This window comes from Notolepis coatsorum (assembly GCF_963971535.1).
Source record: "Notolepis coatsorum genome assembly, chromosome: 4".
NCBI lineage: Eukaryota > Metazoa > Chordata > Actinopteri > Aulopiformes > Paralepididae > Notolepis > Notolepis coatsorum.
Genome location: NC_140168.1, coordinates 24,813,838 through 24,830,249, shown reverse-complemented (window position 1 = coordinate 24,830,249; position 16,412 = coordinate 24,813,838). Strand labels below are relative to the sequence as shown.

At 43.9% G+C, this 16,412-nt stretch overlaps 1 protein-coding gene across 6 annotated transcripts in view; it reads right to left on the bottom strand.

Moving 5' to 3' along the window:
- Positions 1–2,928: 2,928 nt before the first annotated feature.
- The window catches only part of phactr4a (phosphatase and actin regulator 4a), an 84,150-nt gene continuing 70,666 nt past the window's right edge, over positions 2,929–16,412 (bottom strand). For all 6 annotated transcript variants that reach the window (XM_084313388.1, XM_084313389.1, XM_084313390.1 and 3 more), the window contains 6 exons: positions 10,845–11,034; positions 9,969–10,024; positions 6,039–6,100; positions 5,063–5,200; positions 3,433–3,509; positions 2,929–3,130 (listed from right to left, as the gene is read on the bottom strand). In XM_084313388.1, the coding sequence (XP_084169514.1) occupies positions 3,115–3,130; positions 3,433–3,509; positions 5,063–5,200; positions 6,039–6,100; positions 9,969–10,024; positions 10,845–11,034 (539 nt within the window). In that variant the 3' untranslated portion in view covers positions 2,929–3,114. The remainder of the gene's footprint in view (positions 3,131–3,432; positions 3,510–5,062; positions 5,201–6,038; positions 6,101–9,968; positions 10,025–10,844; positions 11,035–16,412) is intronic.

The following is a 16,412-nucleotide window of genomic DNA, read 5'->3' as shown; positions in this document are numbered from 1 at the left end:
TTAACCCCTAATTGCTCCCGATGAGCAGGTTGGCACCTTGCATGGTTGCCTCCGCCGTCAAGTGTGTGAATGTGTGAGTGAATGGGTAAAATGTGAGGGACAAATTGTAAAGCGCTTTGGATAAAAGCTGCTATATAAATGCACCATTTACCATTTGACGTATAGGATCTAGTCTGTCAGACCATCGCTGTTGGTAAGAAATGTCCTTAAATTACCTGCAGGGATGGGTTTTAAATAGTAGCGTGGTAACGTGGTGCTGCATTTGACTCGTCTCCACTCTATCTAGGACGGGTAAAGACAGGCAGCTGTATTCACGGGGATTCATTGTCCCAAGATGGTAATTAAAGATTAAAGGCAAAGGGTATCAAAGAGAGCACGCCTTGACCTACTACCAATTCGTTTTGTTAACGATCATTTCAATGCTGCTGCTGCGGCTAACTGGTTTCCAGAGACTAAACGGAGGAGAGGGAGATTTGACTGGACGTGCATCCATAATGTGTAGCTTTCTAATGGGCCCATCTCAGACCATCAGGTCGGGCATTCATTTCTTGATCCTCCAATCACAGCTGCCGCTTCCCACGGCTAATTGGTTTCCAGAGACTAAACGGAGGCGAGGACGATTCACTGAATGCGTATCAGCTTGCTAATGGCCACATGCCAAGCCACGCCCCCTTTTCTTGATTCTCCAATCACAACTGTTTGAGATAGGTCAATTACCATATCACAGGCAGAGATGGGGGAACACAGGATGAGTGGTTCTCATGAGCACCTGTGTGAAAACACCAGGACCTTTTTATTTAGCTTTTCTTTTTTTGTCTCATTCTGTTGGGGGCTAAATGCATTAGGGGGCTAAATGCTTGAAAGGTATTATTGGCTTTAAGACAAAATTATGGGCTTTGGTGGTGGTATTAATGAAGATGTTGTAAAAGTACACATTTAGTAGAACACTGCCCTCTTCTGGTGAACACAAGCCACCACATGGTGCACCTTTCAGCACGACTGCTCTTGAGTGGTTAATGAGAGGCCTGGAAACAAGGCAGAGTTACTGAAAAATGACAACACGAATGTTCAAATGATGGTTATTGTATTGTGTACAGGTCAGAATAATGGCGGTATACATTCATGTGACAAATCAGAAAGTTCTTTTAATTGGAGTAAATTGTTCATTTATACAGTCGGTTGCAAGTCAGTTTTAAAGATCTCTTTATGTATAAAAAAAAAAAAAAAAAACTATACATCTGTAAAATAAAGAACTTTTCATTTTTTTTCTTTTTCTTTTTTTTTACCAAATCCATCTAACTGTCATCTGGTCGTACTACTTAGAAAATAGAATTGTGTGAAGTACTTTAATTACAATTAAAACTTTTTTTTGTCAGCATTTAGGAAAATACAATACAATATAAAGTGGATCAAATCTACAGGATACATCTATACAGCAGACGGTCAGCCTGCGCTGACGCCTCCAAGCAGTCAGTGAAATAAAACTCATGTGCACTTTCCTGCCGCAATAATCCACTCCGCAAACAACTGTAGAGGAACTTTTCTTTTCCTTTTTTTATGTTGCACTGTGTCCTACGGTCACATTTAAACGTTTTCCAATTCAGATGATTTATACTCCCCGTTTGAGGAAAGTAAGGTGCTTTATCAACAGATGAAATCAATTAATATGTGCTGCGAGGCAATCATTTAAATAAATCAACAGAATACAGTAAAAATGCACACATGGGGGGGATAACGGGGGTGCAAATCAATGCTCTGGTGGTTTTATGGTGTAGAGCGGACAGTTCGATTCACAGACGGTTTTATATAAAGGTCAATAACAACCCCGTCGCAGAGCGAACCGTTCAGAGGGAAGGGAATTAAACGTATTTGTCCACCAGCCACAGTGGGTCAATTGTGCAGATTCCAAAAAAATTCCACACTTATTCACCGGATAAACCGATTTCCCAGAAAAGATAAGAACATCGAAAACGGGGGCGATTGCTTCTCTGCCCAAAGTGGCTGGTAGAGTAGACCAACATCTACCAGCATTCGGCTATAGTGGTTTGTGTCCATTCCCCCACCGTGAACCATTTCACAGTTTGTCCGCACTGCTCCACGATGGAGGCTAAGCGTAGTATTGCTAAGCGTAGTATTACATGAAACATGTTCGATCACATCAGCAGTAAGGCTGGCACCCCCCGGCAGGGCGCCCTTGGACAGACTATGCGTGCACCGTACCGTACCGTACACAGAGAACGCCTTATAGTCTAAGTTCAGGCTTCAAAAACGCCGGTGCTAAGGTATAAACTGCAGAGTTACGCGGAACTATCTCTGTGTGAGCAGAGGAGAGAGTAAAAAAATATATATTCTAATGAAGCTAAGAGCAGGTGGAAAAGGCCTCGTCAGCACAGAGAGAGGGAGAGAGAGAGATGGGGAGAGAGTGAGTGAGAGTGAGAGTGAGAGTGAGAGTGAGAGTGAGAGAGAGAGAGAGAGAGAGAGAGAGAGAGAGTATAGAGGTGAACTGGATGGAACATTAGCCGTCAAGGTCAAACCCAAATCAGATCCGGATTCTGACCAAATTTTTTTTTTTTTTAAATAAAACACAATTCTCCTCCCAATGCATCATCGACACGTCTTTCTCGACACAATAGAACCTTCAGAAGAGCCATGGATTCCCTCCTAACCTCTCATTGTTGGCACAGGGGGCACCTTCCCAATATGGCCGAGGCAAAACACAATATTACACCACCAACGGCTTCCCTCCTCCTCCTCCTCCTCCTCCTCCATGGCCTGCAGTCCATCGCACACATACTGCAGTATTATCTGAGAGCCGACACCGTGCCACATCCTCAGCAGTGGTCTTCAGATGCAGTTCATCATCAGTAGTCGACACCCTTGGCTGGAACTGGATTGGCCCTTGAGCGCGGGTGGGGTGGGGGGGTTTAGGTGGTCGGACTAACGGGCCACATCTCTTAATCCATAGCGTCCGATGTGTAACACGGTGTCAATGGGGAGAGGAATTGTCACACCGTCGGTGGGAATACCGTCCCATCTTTACCGCAGAGCGACTGTGCCACATGCTCGCCAGTCTCCAGTGTTGAGTACTGCTGTAGTTGCGGTCCGCGAGGAAAGCTAAGGTCTGTGGAATCTGGAGAGGGAGAGGGGGAGAGAGAGGAGAGAGAAGAGAAGAGGACAGAAGAGAGAGGGGAGAGAGAGGGGAGGGAGAGATAGAGAGAGAAAGAGAGAGGGAGGGAGAGATAGAGAGAGGTTAGAGTTGAGACACACAGAAGGCCCTCTGGTCAAGAAAAATGGCAAACATTGATTTCTAGGAAATTCCTCAAATGAAATATTCATGCCCTGAGCAGACGAAACTGGATTGTACGTACGGACCAACTTCCAAAGAACGGGCATGAATAATTGATGGCGCTTGTATATATACACAGGACTCACCTTGTATAGATCCGGCTTTCTTCGTGAACTTCCATCTCTGAACTCTTGAACTCGTTCAGCTCCTTACGGATGGCAGCCTGAGAAAACGGAGACAAAATCAATTTGGAGTTATTATGGGGGGAGAAACAGTCGCGGCGAAGTAGAACCTTTTCAGCAACAGGATGTGGTTTTGAGAGTTCTTTCGGTGGCGGCGTGTGTGCAGCCTTCCAGCGCCAACTCTAGGGATGGGTACCGAATTCGGTACTTTTAAAAAAGGTACTTACCGAAACACGTCGGTACTACCGAGTATCGATTCACGTGAGATACCGTTGTCGGTACTGTTAAATTATAATTTTTTAAATAAAAAAAAAAAGGTAAAGAAACAATATACGTTGTATTTTATGGCAATAACGTTTAGGTTTGTTCGACCTGTGAGATATAAACACGAAAAAAGTCCAAATAATTTGATATGGTCGGACTTCCGCTGTCGGCGGCTGGTGTGAGCTCGGTAGTGTAGTTTTATCAAATCTAGACGCCAATCGAAAGCCCTGGATCTCCTCTGTTTTAGGTCAACAGCTTACCCATAAAGAAAGCAGAACGTCGCACGACAGACCACGAAAACCAACTACCCTCCGAGGCAGAGTCATTGACACGATTAACCAATACCTCGTTCATTAAATCCGATGGATTGTAGGGGGATGTTTCCTCGAGCCGAAAGTTGATCAACAGAGGCCGTGTGTGTTGTTTATGGGCGTCGCTCGAAACTCCAACTCGCCAACAAAAGCACTCTTCTTGATTCGCATGAAAATTCCGCCCCCACGCAATGACCAAAAAGTCACACAGAAAACAGCCTTTTTTAAACAAAGAATTGTTACTATTAGAGATACTATAACTGTTCGCTTTTATAGTAAACATGTTCTTAAACATTAAAACTGTGATTATATTAAAAAAAATAAAAATAAAAAATTGCCCATGGCCAAAATGAGGACGTAAGCGCTATTATTATATAATAGTTTTTTTCTTTTTAAATTCAAATATTTATTTAATTTAATAATGAAATGGTGATATTTCCTCAGGCAATAATCATACCATCAAAATCCTGACATCCCTAGTTGAAAAACATGGCAGAAATAAGACCTCTTGTTTTAATTTTAGAAAACGACTTCTCTCTCTCTCTCACAGACTTCATACCTAGCCCTAGTCCGGCATACCAGAACATGAATGCAATTTCAGTTTTCTACATATTCTCAGAGCTCCACTGGACCAGGTAATTCTCCGGGGGAAACTCAACATGACCATTAGGCAGCATCAATATTGCATTCCTAGGATTCTCTCTTGACACAGACTTCTGCTCGCAATGCAAATCCCGTCAGGGGGGATTGAGCAAAGCAGGAACAGAGAGAACCGTGAAGCCGAAGAAAAAAGGCTTCACCCTTTCACTGTCACACTACCAAATGGTTAACCCTTTCACTACCACACTATCGAAGGTTAATGATAGTAAAGGGTTAACCTTCTGTAGTGTGGTAGTAAAGGGTTCAGAGCCGTGCTCTCGGTGCGAAGGCTCGGAAACCCTGAGAGACTCGTTAGCCCCCGAAATGAGATGTCAAGTGTCTCCTGTGACATGCAGGCAGCCGCGGGCGCGGCCTCTCACCTTGTCGGCGGGCGTGAGCTTGGTCCAGGGCTTGTCGGCGCGGCGGTCATAGTCGTGAGCGTGGGTGCACTCCACGTACTCGTGGAAGCGGAGGATCTTCCTGGCCTGGAGCTCGGCCACGGTGGGCCTCTGGGACAGCTGGTGGCAGAAAGCATGTTATTGAGCGGGGGGGGGGGGGGGGGTACACGGTATACTGTGTGTGTGGGGGCGCTTAATGCACTAGATGGAGGTGTTACTGTAGGTCTTTGTACTGTATTTGTACCAATTCTAATGCTTTTGCACTTTGTGTGAAACTGTTTGTGTGTGTGTGTGTGCAGGGTAACTGCAGGTTTCAACAAGTTAAATTTAAGACATTGTAAGACCTTTTTAATACCACTTAAGAGCTAAATGTGATACCGATTTCACAACCATGAAACCTTTTCGGTAGCCCCGCAAAAAACAACGACTCGAATACAAAAACATTTCACACTGTATATTTAATATAATTTCATCTCCCGACAGCCAGGCTGCCCCACTCCCCCTAAAAATGAATACCTGTGCAAATTAAATGCAAGACATTCTAATACCTTTTAAGGCCTTAAATTGAGAATTATGAATTTAATACATTTTAATACCCCGTAGATACCCTGGTGTGTGTGTGGGTACTTGTGTGTGCATGTGTGCATGTGTGTGTGTGTGTGTGCGCGCGTGCGTGTGGGTGCTTGTGTGCATTTGTGTGGGTGCTTGTGTGCATTTGTGTGGGTGCTTGTGTGCGTGCGTGTGTGCTTGTGTGTGTGCATGTGTGTGGGTGCTTGTGTGTGTGCATGCTTGTGTGCATGTGCTTGAGTGCATGCGTGTGTGCGTGCATGTATGTGTGTGTGTGGGTGCTTGTGTGTGTGCGTGCTTGTGTGCATGTGCTTGTGTGCGTGCGTGTGTGCGTGCATGTATGTGTGTGTGTGTGTGGGTGCTTGTGCATGCGTGCGTGCCACATCCTAACCTTTCTGGTCAGCCTGCGTTTGATCTCGCTCCTCTCCATCCGTCGATCCGCTTCATTCATGGCTGCAGAAGGAGAGAGAGAGAGACATTCCATCAGAGGGGAGAGAAACACTGCTGCTAGTCAGCCACTCTTCACTCGAGCTCTAGCTGGCACACCGGGGTAACCGGAGTCTTCTCTTATTCTTTTTCTTACTCACTACCTTTCCACCCGGCACAAGGCGAGGCATTGTTTTACGGGGCGGGAGGCTTAGCGCCGTCGTCTGTTGTGGAAGAGTTTGTTTTGAGGACAAGCTCGGCACGGCGGGGTGGTGTATGTATCTCTGATTAACAGCCGCAGAGTGAGGAGCGTTCTGCAGACGGGGCGGGGCGGGGCGGGGCCGCGACTCGGACAGAGACCCGAGGCGGAAGCGATAGGAACGAGTCCCGATCACACCTTTTTTTTATAATTTTTTTTTATTTGGTATATATTTTTATTGCAGATGTTAAATGTTTTCAGTTGGGGACATAATTTGCAGATGAAAAAAGGTAATAAAGCGCAATGTATGACAATATATCACAATACTTGACTCTGACTCTGGTATTGTGATGATATCGTATTGTGGGGCCTCTGGTGATTCCCACTCCTTTTTTTATTTTTTTTGTATGTATTTATTAGTCATCAAGGTACAGTGAAATACAATACACACATTGAATGGCACATTTTGTATTTTCGCCCCCTCCCCCCTCCCCATCTCCCTCCCCTGTCCTACCCAATAAGTCCCAATCACACATGAGGTGATAATAATAACCTTTGCGCATCTGCGTTGTTATGCACGTGTCTTCATCACCCACCCACCGGCGGTTCATTACGCTCGCATTCTTCACGGACCACAAGGGGGGAGGGAGGGGCATTTTACATTAGAGAAAAAGCCGATAAGAGCCCGACGCTGCTTCTCACACCCTGTGGTCCTCGACGCGCTCTTGGCACGAGGGGCTTCCTTTTCCACAGCAGACGGTGCCCCGAGTGACACTGTGACGGCCACGCCCCAAACTAATTGGTTGCTCGCCAACCGCTTATTCTGGTCTACAGCTCCTGTTTAATGCCATAGTTAACCTCATGTCATCATCATCATCATCATCTACACTCACTGCACACACTCACTTTTAAACAAACACTGACCTGATTAAAACTCACTTTAGACACTTTAACACTACATTATATGTATCTATTTATTAAAGAGATTTGCACTACATTCATACCTCACTTGCACCTTACCTAAAAGTGTTGTACCTCATTGTCTGCATTTGTACCTCACCGTTCACTCACTGTACTTAGACTGTACTTTAGATTGTATATTCCTAGTATTTTACTTACTTTTTTACTGTATGAAGCACACTCTCAGGGGCTCATACAGAACCAAGCATTCCACCGTAAAGTACATGTATTTTATTGTGACAAAAAAACACCACGAAAAGAGGCCAGGGGAAAACCTCCGGCAACCCAAAGAGAAGTCACACCAACGACACACTCACTCGGCTATTGATTTTTAGAAAGCATCAACACTCGGACAGACCAGAATTACCTCATGCCCCGTCGGCCACCATACACAGATCTCATTAAAAATGCATTGAATGATGATGGATCGATGATGATGGAAACAACAACGACTAATAAGCATATCTATATGCTGCCCTACTGGCTTTTCCCCTGACGGCATGTACAACAGTGCTGTATATACATTTATATTTACCACATAAATATATATCCATATGTGTCTGAATATACCTGCATATAATCCTTCTATATTCCTACTTATACACCTGCATATAACCCATATAACTCTGTATGATAACATGTACAATAATGCTGTATATATATTCTTACCGTATATCTATCCATCTGTCTGTAGTGTACATACCTGCACATAATCATTTTGCATATCTGTAGATACTATATCTATATTTGTACATATTCCTTACCTACTCTTACTAGTTATGCTGCTAGCCAGACTACTACTGTACCATACTATCTTTATACCTGTATCACTGTATATATTAATACTACAACTGTGTACATACATTTGATTAACACTATACTCAGTAATACTAATCTATGTATTTTATACCCAGTTTAATCACCTGTACATTGTATATTACTATTGCACTTTACCGGTACATTTGCACTCTGGTTGGATGCCAAACTTATCTTTGTTGTACTGTACTTGTGCTGTATGAAGGCAATACATTTGAATCTAATCTAATATTTTTTTTTTTTTATTATTTTATCTCTCTTTCTCCGATTTTCTCTGTTTTTCTCCCCGTCCCAATTTAGTCGTTGTGCCAATTGCAGCGTGGGAGGTCACGCTGCCTTCCTCAAGTCCTGCCTCCGCTGAGCAAGCGCCCAGACCTGACCTGTAGGCATCGCTGTCCACAACGCCAGTTTCCCACCCACGGCTTCCCTCCCCCTAACCCAGCCAAACGAGTTAGTATAGCGATCAGCCCAAGCCAAGGCAATGCTGACTCCGGGAGTCGAGAACGCAGCCTCTTGCATTGGTGACGAGCGCAATCTCCGCTACGCCACCTGACCGCCCATTTGAATCTAATCTAACGTAATCTTTTCTTTAATAAAACACATAAAATAAATATAATACTTTAATTGTTTAGGATTTTCATGTGAAGAAATAAGAGATCCAATCATATGCAATGGTCACACAGACTGCTGGAAGCCTCGGCACGCACGCTCACGCAAGACAAACCCCACCGTTACCTTTGTGCCTTACTCTCCTGTCTGTGTGGCCATGCTGGATGGTTATAGGTATAAATGATCATATTGATATAGAGGTCTGTGTGACCATGCTGGATGGTTATAGGTATAAATGATCATATTGATATAGAGGTCTGTGTGACCATGCTGGATGGTTATAGGTATAAATGATCATATTGATATAGAGGTCTGTGTGACCATGCTGGATGTTTATAGGTATAAATGATCATATTGATATATATATAGTGGTTACAGGCATAAAGGATCATATATAGATATATTGGTTATAGATATAGATTATCATATATACTGTATAGTGGTTATATGCATAAATTATATAGATATAGTGGTTATAGGTAAAAATTACCATATATAGATATAGAGGTCTGGTGGTTATAGGAATAAATTATCATATATATATATATCATGGTTATAGGTATAAATTATCATATACAGTATAGATCTAGTGGTCTGGTGGTTATAGGTATAAATGCTTTGCTTTGCTTTACAACCTTGATACCTTTTGATCTACTTATTCTCCTAGTTTTTTTGTATTTTTAGTCGTTATGCCAATTCGCCCCTCCCCTTCCTGGTCGTTGTGTGCATTTCCCCCCCACTTGACGGTCTAGGGAGCCCTGAAGACTATCACATGCTTCCTCCGATACATGCAGAGTCAGCCAGCCGCTTCTTTTTTCACCCGACAGCGAGGACTCTCACTGGGGAAGTGTAACGCGTGGGAGGATCACACTACCTCCCCCAGTTCCCTCCCTCGCTGTGCAGGCGCCCTGACCGACCTGTAGGAGTCACTGTTTACAACGACCAGGATACACCCCACCGGCTTCCCTCCCGCTGACACTGCCAATTGTATCAGTATGGACGACCGACCAAGCCGGAGGCACCGCTGACAGCTGGATTCGATACCAGTGTCTCTAGCGGTGGTAGGCAGACGCTTAGTCCGCTGCGCTACCCGGCCACCCACAACCTTGATACCTTTTGAACACATAAATAAGACATGTTTAGGAAAAGCAATGGACTGGGAACATCACAGCTTCTATCGATCCAGATCGATACACATTAAATGTGTTAAGTGTTAAGACGATGGAGTGAACAACCTTGCCGTGCAGAGCGATCGAAATGTGAATTAAGTGAGGAAGCCGGGGGGGAAGAAGGATAGAAGGAGTGTCTCACCTGGAAGGATGTTCCTCTGCTCCAGCTCGTCCGCTGAAGGTCTCTGACTCAGCCGCCTGCACACACACACACATACACACACAATTGAGTGCTGGAGAGAAGCCAGGTGTCTGACTACACACACACACTTCATAATTCATAGGATTAATAAAAACACACAATCAAACACTGGAAACACGAGCGTGCGTGCCGTTACATCCAGGCAGCTGAGGCCCAAACAGGAGAGGAGAGGAGGAAGGAAGGAAGGTAGGGAGGAAGGAAGGGGGGGAGGGAGGGAGGGAGGAAGGGGGGGAGGGAGGGAGGAAGGAAGGAAGGAAGGAAGTGAGGAAAAAAGGGAGGGTGGAAGGGAGGAAGGAAGGAAGTGAGGAAGAAAGGGAGGAAGGAAGGAAGTGAGGAAGAAAGGGAGGAAGGAAGGAAGTGAGGAAGAAAGGAAGTGAGGAAGAAAGGAAGTGAGGAAGAAAGGAAGTGAGGAAGAAAGGAAGGAAGGAAGGAAGGAAGGAAGGAAGGAATGAAGGAAGGAAGGAAGGAAGGAAGGAAGGAAGGAAGGAAGGAAGGAAGGAAGGAAGGAAGGAAGGAAGGAAGGAAGGAAGGGAGGAAGAAAGGGAGGAAGGAAGGGAGGAAGAAAGGGAGGAAGAAAGGGAGGAAGAAAGGGAGGAAGAAAGGGAGGAAGAAAGGAAGGAAGGAAGGAAGGAAGGAAGGAAGGAAGGAAGGAAGGAAGGAAGGAAGGAAGGAAGGAAGGAAGGAAGGAAGGAAGTGAGGAAGAAAGGGAGGAAGGAAGGGAGGAAGAAAGGGAGGAAGAAAGGGAGGAAGAAAGGAAGGAAGGAAGGAAGGAAGGAAGAAAGTAAGGGAGGAAGGAAGCCCCACGGGGTGGTTTACCGTGACAGCGAGCTGCCGATCTTGGTCCTCACGGCCTCCCACTGCTCCCTGCTGTGCCAGCTCAGGCCGTCCTGGGGCCCCTGAGCCTCCCACTCCTCCTGGTCCTCGCGGTCCTGCCTCTCCAGCCTCTCCTGCCTCTCCAGCTTGAGGGCCAGCGTGTCCTTCCGCTTCACGCGACTGGCCAGGCCACCTGTCAACCAATCAATCACACACACGTGTTAAAGTTCTTCATTGTCAAATAAAATACACAACAATACAGGGGCAGGTAATGTGTTTTGAGCTCAGACTCAACAGTGCACAACAATGAATACAAGAATTATTTCTATCTATAGCATCTGTGAAAGTAGCTTACTTGCTGTATACTAAATCCTTGTTTTTATCTTTTGTATCGATCTATGCATTAATTGTTTTATGTATTGTTGTGTGGACCCCAGGAAGACTAGCTGGGAGCCACGACACCAGCTAATGGGGATCCTTAATAAAAACAAAAACAATGGTAATAATAAGTAGTAGTAGTAGGATAAAAAATATATATAAAATGAGGTAAGATAAAATAGTACATCTTTACAGAAAGTGTCTTGAGCCGGGGGTGTCTTGGAGGTGTGGCAGGTGCTCTGTGAGGCACAAGGCATGCTGGCAACACATGAACGGGGCTGCCAACCTTTCAGAAAACCTGAAGAGTTTGGTGGGGGCCTGTTCGGTCGGGGTGACTATTTACAGCCATCTTCTTAAAAGCCACTTCCCCAGAGGACCGTGCATTCTCTTTAGAGGACATCCTGTCTCATGTCTAAGTAACATTTCAAGTCTTTATCTATACCAGGGGTTCTCAAACTTTTTTATACCACAACCCCATTTTATTTAGGATTTTTTTTGGCCACCCCACACTTAATGTATCGCGTAATTTCAACGTGGAATTAAGGAATATCAAAATAAAAGCACACGCTGTTGAACTTGATCATGCATATTTATTAGAAAATTTTATTACAGCACTATGTTATCAATACACATTTATAAAACTAGGCATATTTAGCCAAAATATGTTGCCAGATAATAAAACTGATTAAAAAATAATAATAATTTACTTGCCAATGCGCGAGACCTCACCTACCCATGACCCCACTTTGGGACCCCGCAGTTTGAGAACCGCTGATCTACATTAAGGTATTGATACGGTAACTTTGAAATAGCATATCATCTCCAATATGGAGGGGAAAAAAGAGTGCTTTGCCATAGCTGCCTATCCAATCCATTGTTGCCTTTATGTATTGTTACCTTGATATGGACATACAGCTACCAAACCACTTTACCAAACCACTTGATATGGACATGCAGCTACCAAACCACTGTATATGGACATGCAGCTACCAAACCACTGGCTTTAATATGAAGGGCACTGCAAATGATTTGCCTTCTCCATTATGATCTTGGACACCCCATACAATATGATTATTGCTAAATCATCAATGAACACAATCTTCACAAAGTAAAGAATTGTTGGTAATAATACTGGGGCAGAACACTGTTGGATGAGGTTCAGGTAGAGAGAGACTGGTGTTGAATGAGGTTCAGGTAGAGAGATGTTGAATGAGGTTCAGGTAGAGAGAGACTGGTGTTGAATGAGGTTCAGGTAGAGAGAGACTGGTGTTGAATGAGGTTGGGTTCAGGTAGAGAGAGACTGGTGTTGAATGAGGTTGGGTTCAGGTAGAGAGAGACTGGTGTTGAATGAGGTTGGGTTCAGGTAGAGAGAGACTGGTGTTGAATGAGGTTGGGTTCAGGTAGAGAGAGACTGGTGTTGAATGAGGTTCAGGTAGAGAGAGACTGGTGTTGAATGAGGTTGGGTTCAGGTAGAGAGAGACTGGTGTTGAATGAGGTTGGGTTCAGGTAGAGAGAGACTGGTGTTGAATGAGGTTGGGTTCAGTTAGAGGGAGACTGGTGCGTCACGCAGGAAGCTCAACACGACCGTCTTATCCACCCATATTTGTTCTCCCTCTCATGCTCCTCAAGAGTTATTTTTTAGCTAGCATAGTGAGTGAAAGCCAATATCAACTCCACCCGCGAAATCCTATTTAATGAATTCACCATAGAGCAACGCCATAAAAAGAGAAACCGCTAGAGAAATAAAAAGCTGTTGCATTGCTGTAGTCAATCCAGTGTCAGATCATGACTCGGATGTTGATGCAGTATGTAGCCTTGTTCTTCTTTCATATACGCCGCTAACAGAAAAAGAAAGCATTCCAACGGGCTGAGAAAGCGTGATTTAGGCTGCTTTCCAACAAGAAAAACACTGGCATATTGTTTGGTTACTGGACTTGAGTTACAGTTAGAAGAATAACCGTGATTTAAATAGAAAAATATATCTATTTTTCCTACATTTGTCCAGCTCATTAATATGTAAGAGACGCATGTCTATGTACTGTGAGGGAGACAGCTTGACAGGTTCTCCTGCATGAGGGTGTTGATACCAGGCACACAGAAACGTCTGGGTGACGGCTCATCTTGGTCAATGCAGTCAGAAATGCACAGAATAATATTATCTTGAAAATTCAACTAAATAAAACATTTTATTCATGTAGGCTGTGTCATATTGTTCACGAGTCCCTAAAAGTTATATATTTTGGGGATTTGACAAGTGTGAGGAGGTGTGGGTGTGTCACGCCAACTGCGCGAGTGTTAATAATTCATTTTATTTATATAGCGCTTGTCAATGACCCGAATTCTCTGACAGTAGTTAGGAACATAGTAAAAACAAAGAAACAAAACACAAAGAAACAAAAACAAAAGGAACATGAGACCATGGGGGGAACAGGGGAAGACAGCATGAGATAGCACAAAAAGACAGAGCGACACGAGACAGACATCAATCGGGTTGGAGGGGGGGGGGTTATGGGTGGGGGGGGGGATGAAGGCAAGGGAGAACAGGTGGGTTTTGAGGCAAGCTTTGAAGGTGGAGAGTGTAGGGGAGGCTCTGATGGACTGAGGGAGGGAGTTCCAGAGTCGGGGTGCAGTGCGAGAGAAGGCCCGATCACCAACGTTTTTGAGTTTGGATGTCGGGACAGTGAGGGAGGCAGTGGAGGAGGACCGGAGGGAACGGGTGGGACGGTAGGGAAGAAGGAGATCAGTCAGGTAGGGGGGGGGGGGCAGGCTGTGGAGGGCTTTGAAGGTGAGGAGTAGTGTTTTGAAGTTTATGCAGTGTTTGATCGGGAGGAGTGATGTGTTCACGGGACCGGGTGTTAGTGAGGAGGTGGGCGGCTGAGTTTTGGACCATTTGCAGTTTATGGAGGGAGCAGGAGGTGATGCCAGTGTTGGCAGCTCTGCATGAATATTATTATTATTATTATTATTATTATTATTATTAAGGAATCTGACAACTCCTTTTTTCTCTTAGTTGGTGCACAATCCAGGCTGTTATTGTTAACCCTTTCAATGCCACGTGACAAAGGGTTAACCCTTTCACAACCACACTACAGACAGTTAACCCTTTCACTACCACACTACAGACGGTTAACCGTCTGTAGTGTGGTAGTGAAAGGGTTAACCTTCTGTAGTGTGGTAGTGAAAGGGTTAATGAATGGACTACACAGGCATGGTTCATAATGTATTCATGTTTACATATCCACACCATCTATAAACAATACATACGTGACGTGATGTTCTTTTACTTTCTAAATGAGGGAAACAACAAATCCATAAACTAAGGCAATTCTCATCAAGAAACCTTTGTTGTTAGAGTCTCTCATGGAATCTTTATGTTCCCTCCTTTTCCCTGTGTTCCATCGTCGACGTTACATCGAGTCATTTAGCCGACGCTTTACAAGTGCAGTGCAACAATGCTCAGCCACTTTACTGCACCCTCGTGCATCAATATAATGTGCAATTATTTTTTACTTGTCGAAATGTTTACTTTTTATTATCTTATCTTATTTGTACATATGTTATTGCACATACCGCAGACAGTTTATTGTATATAAATACCTGCTTTTTTTATTCTGTTAATTGCTGCTTTTTATTCCTTTATGCTGTGGAGAAAACGGAGTGTAAGAATTCCATCGTGCATATGGCAAATAAAACTATCTGAAGTCAGCAGGATTGCAGGAAGGGTAAAACTCTTTCAGCTTGAGTAACAATGTTCGTCAAATAGTGTTGAAACTTGGGCGCTGCAGTGTTGAGTGCATACTTAGTAGTGTAGACATATTAGTATAGTAGGTAGTCATATAGACAAGGAACATTAATTAGTGGAAGAGTGCATGATAGTAGAAGACAGTAAGAAGGTAAAAAGAAAAAAAAAGGAAAAATCTTTCATTTCAGATATTGATTGAAGAGGTGTGTTTTTAGTCAACGGCGAAATATTGGTCAGGTTTCGGCTGTCCTAACTGTGGTGGGAAGTGTACAATGGTGGAACAAGGACAGAATATGACCCTCCCGGAGCTCGGATAGCAGTGGGTCTGTGGCGGTCAGAAGATGTAAAGCGAAGGGGTCTTGACAAAACCCGTCACTAGAGATCATACGATCGGCATGGGAGCGGGGTGCATACGACCTCAATTTGCACCCGATGCGGCCTTATTCAGTTTAAGGTTCTGCATCGCCTGCATTTTTTAAAAGCTAAACCCTGTGAAATGTTTCCAAATGTAGATCTCACATGCGACAGATGCAGTCTTTCTCCGGCACATTCATTTAGTCCTAATCTGTTCAGTCCTGAAGAGTTCAATCTTCAAAACACGGCCGGAGGTCTTGGAAAAGGAAATTCAGCCAGATCCTATGATAGCTATTGTTTTTTTTGGTATAAGGGGGAGAAAATAATGAAAATCTCTCTACCAATAATGAGAAACTAAACTCCAGATAAATCTGTAACACTGCTGTCACGGAGATTGATCCTCCTTCACTGGAAGTCTCTCCTCCTCATGCTGGACTCACAATAAGAGGCTCCTCAGACAAGTCTGATAAGGTGTGGAGACTAGTCCATTTAGGTACTATTATTAAAGTGAAGTTGTTCCCCCCACCATCATAATATGTAGCTGCTGATTTGCATGTGTGTTTTATATTAAAATAATATATGGAAAGGTTCTAATAAAAATATACCGGTAGTCGAACAGATTGTTGAGTGTCATGAAACAATTCCTGCAAGTTTTGTAATGATTGGACAAACCTTTTGATTTATAGTCCGATTTGTGTTATGACAATCCCATTTTGTGCATTTGTAGCGCCGCCTAGTGGTCAACTGAGACTTTCAGGGAATATTTCAGGTAGTTTATGTGGACATATCCTGCAAGTTGTGATGTTTGGCCTAAGAGGTTGTTGACTTCATTGGTTAATAATATATAAAAAACCAAAAAATACATCAACAAGCCTTATGCAACTTCTGATAAGCTTGATCCACAGAAGATTTGGTAGCAATCGGACCTACGGTATATATGTGTTCTTCATAAAATTCAAGATGGCAGAAAATCCAATATGGTGAACTTTATGGGTCCTTTCTGTAGAGGGATGATAGATGGATGGCCCCATTCCATAAACTTCCAATATATGGTTTGAATGTCGTGTTGCTACCATTAACCATGTCATGGGAATGTG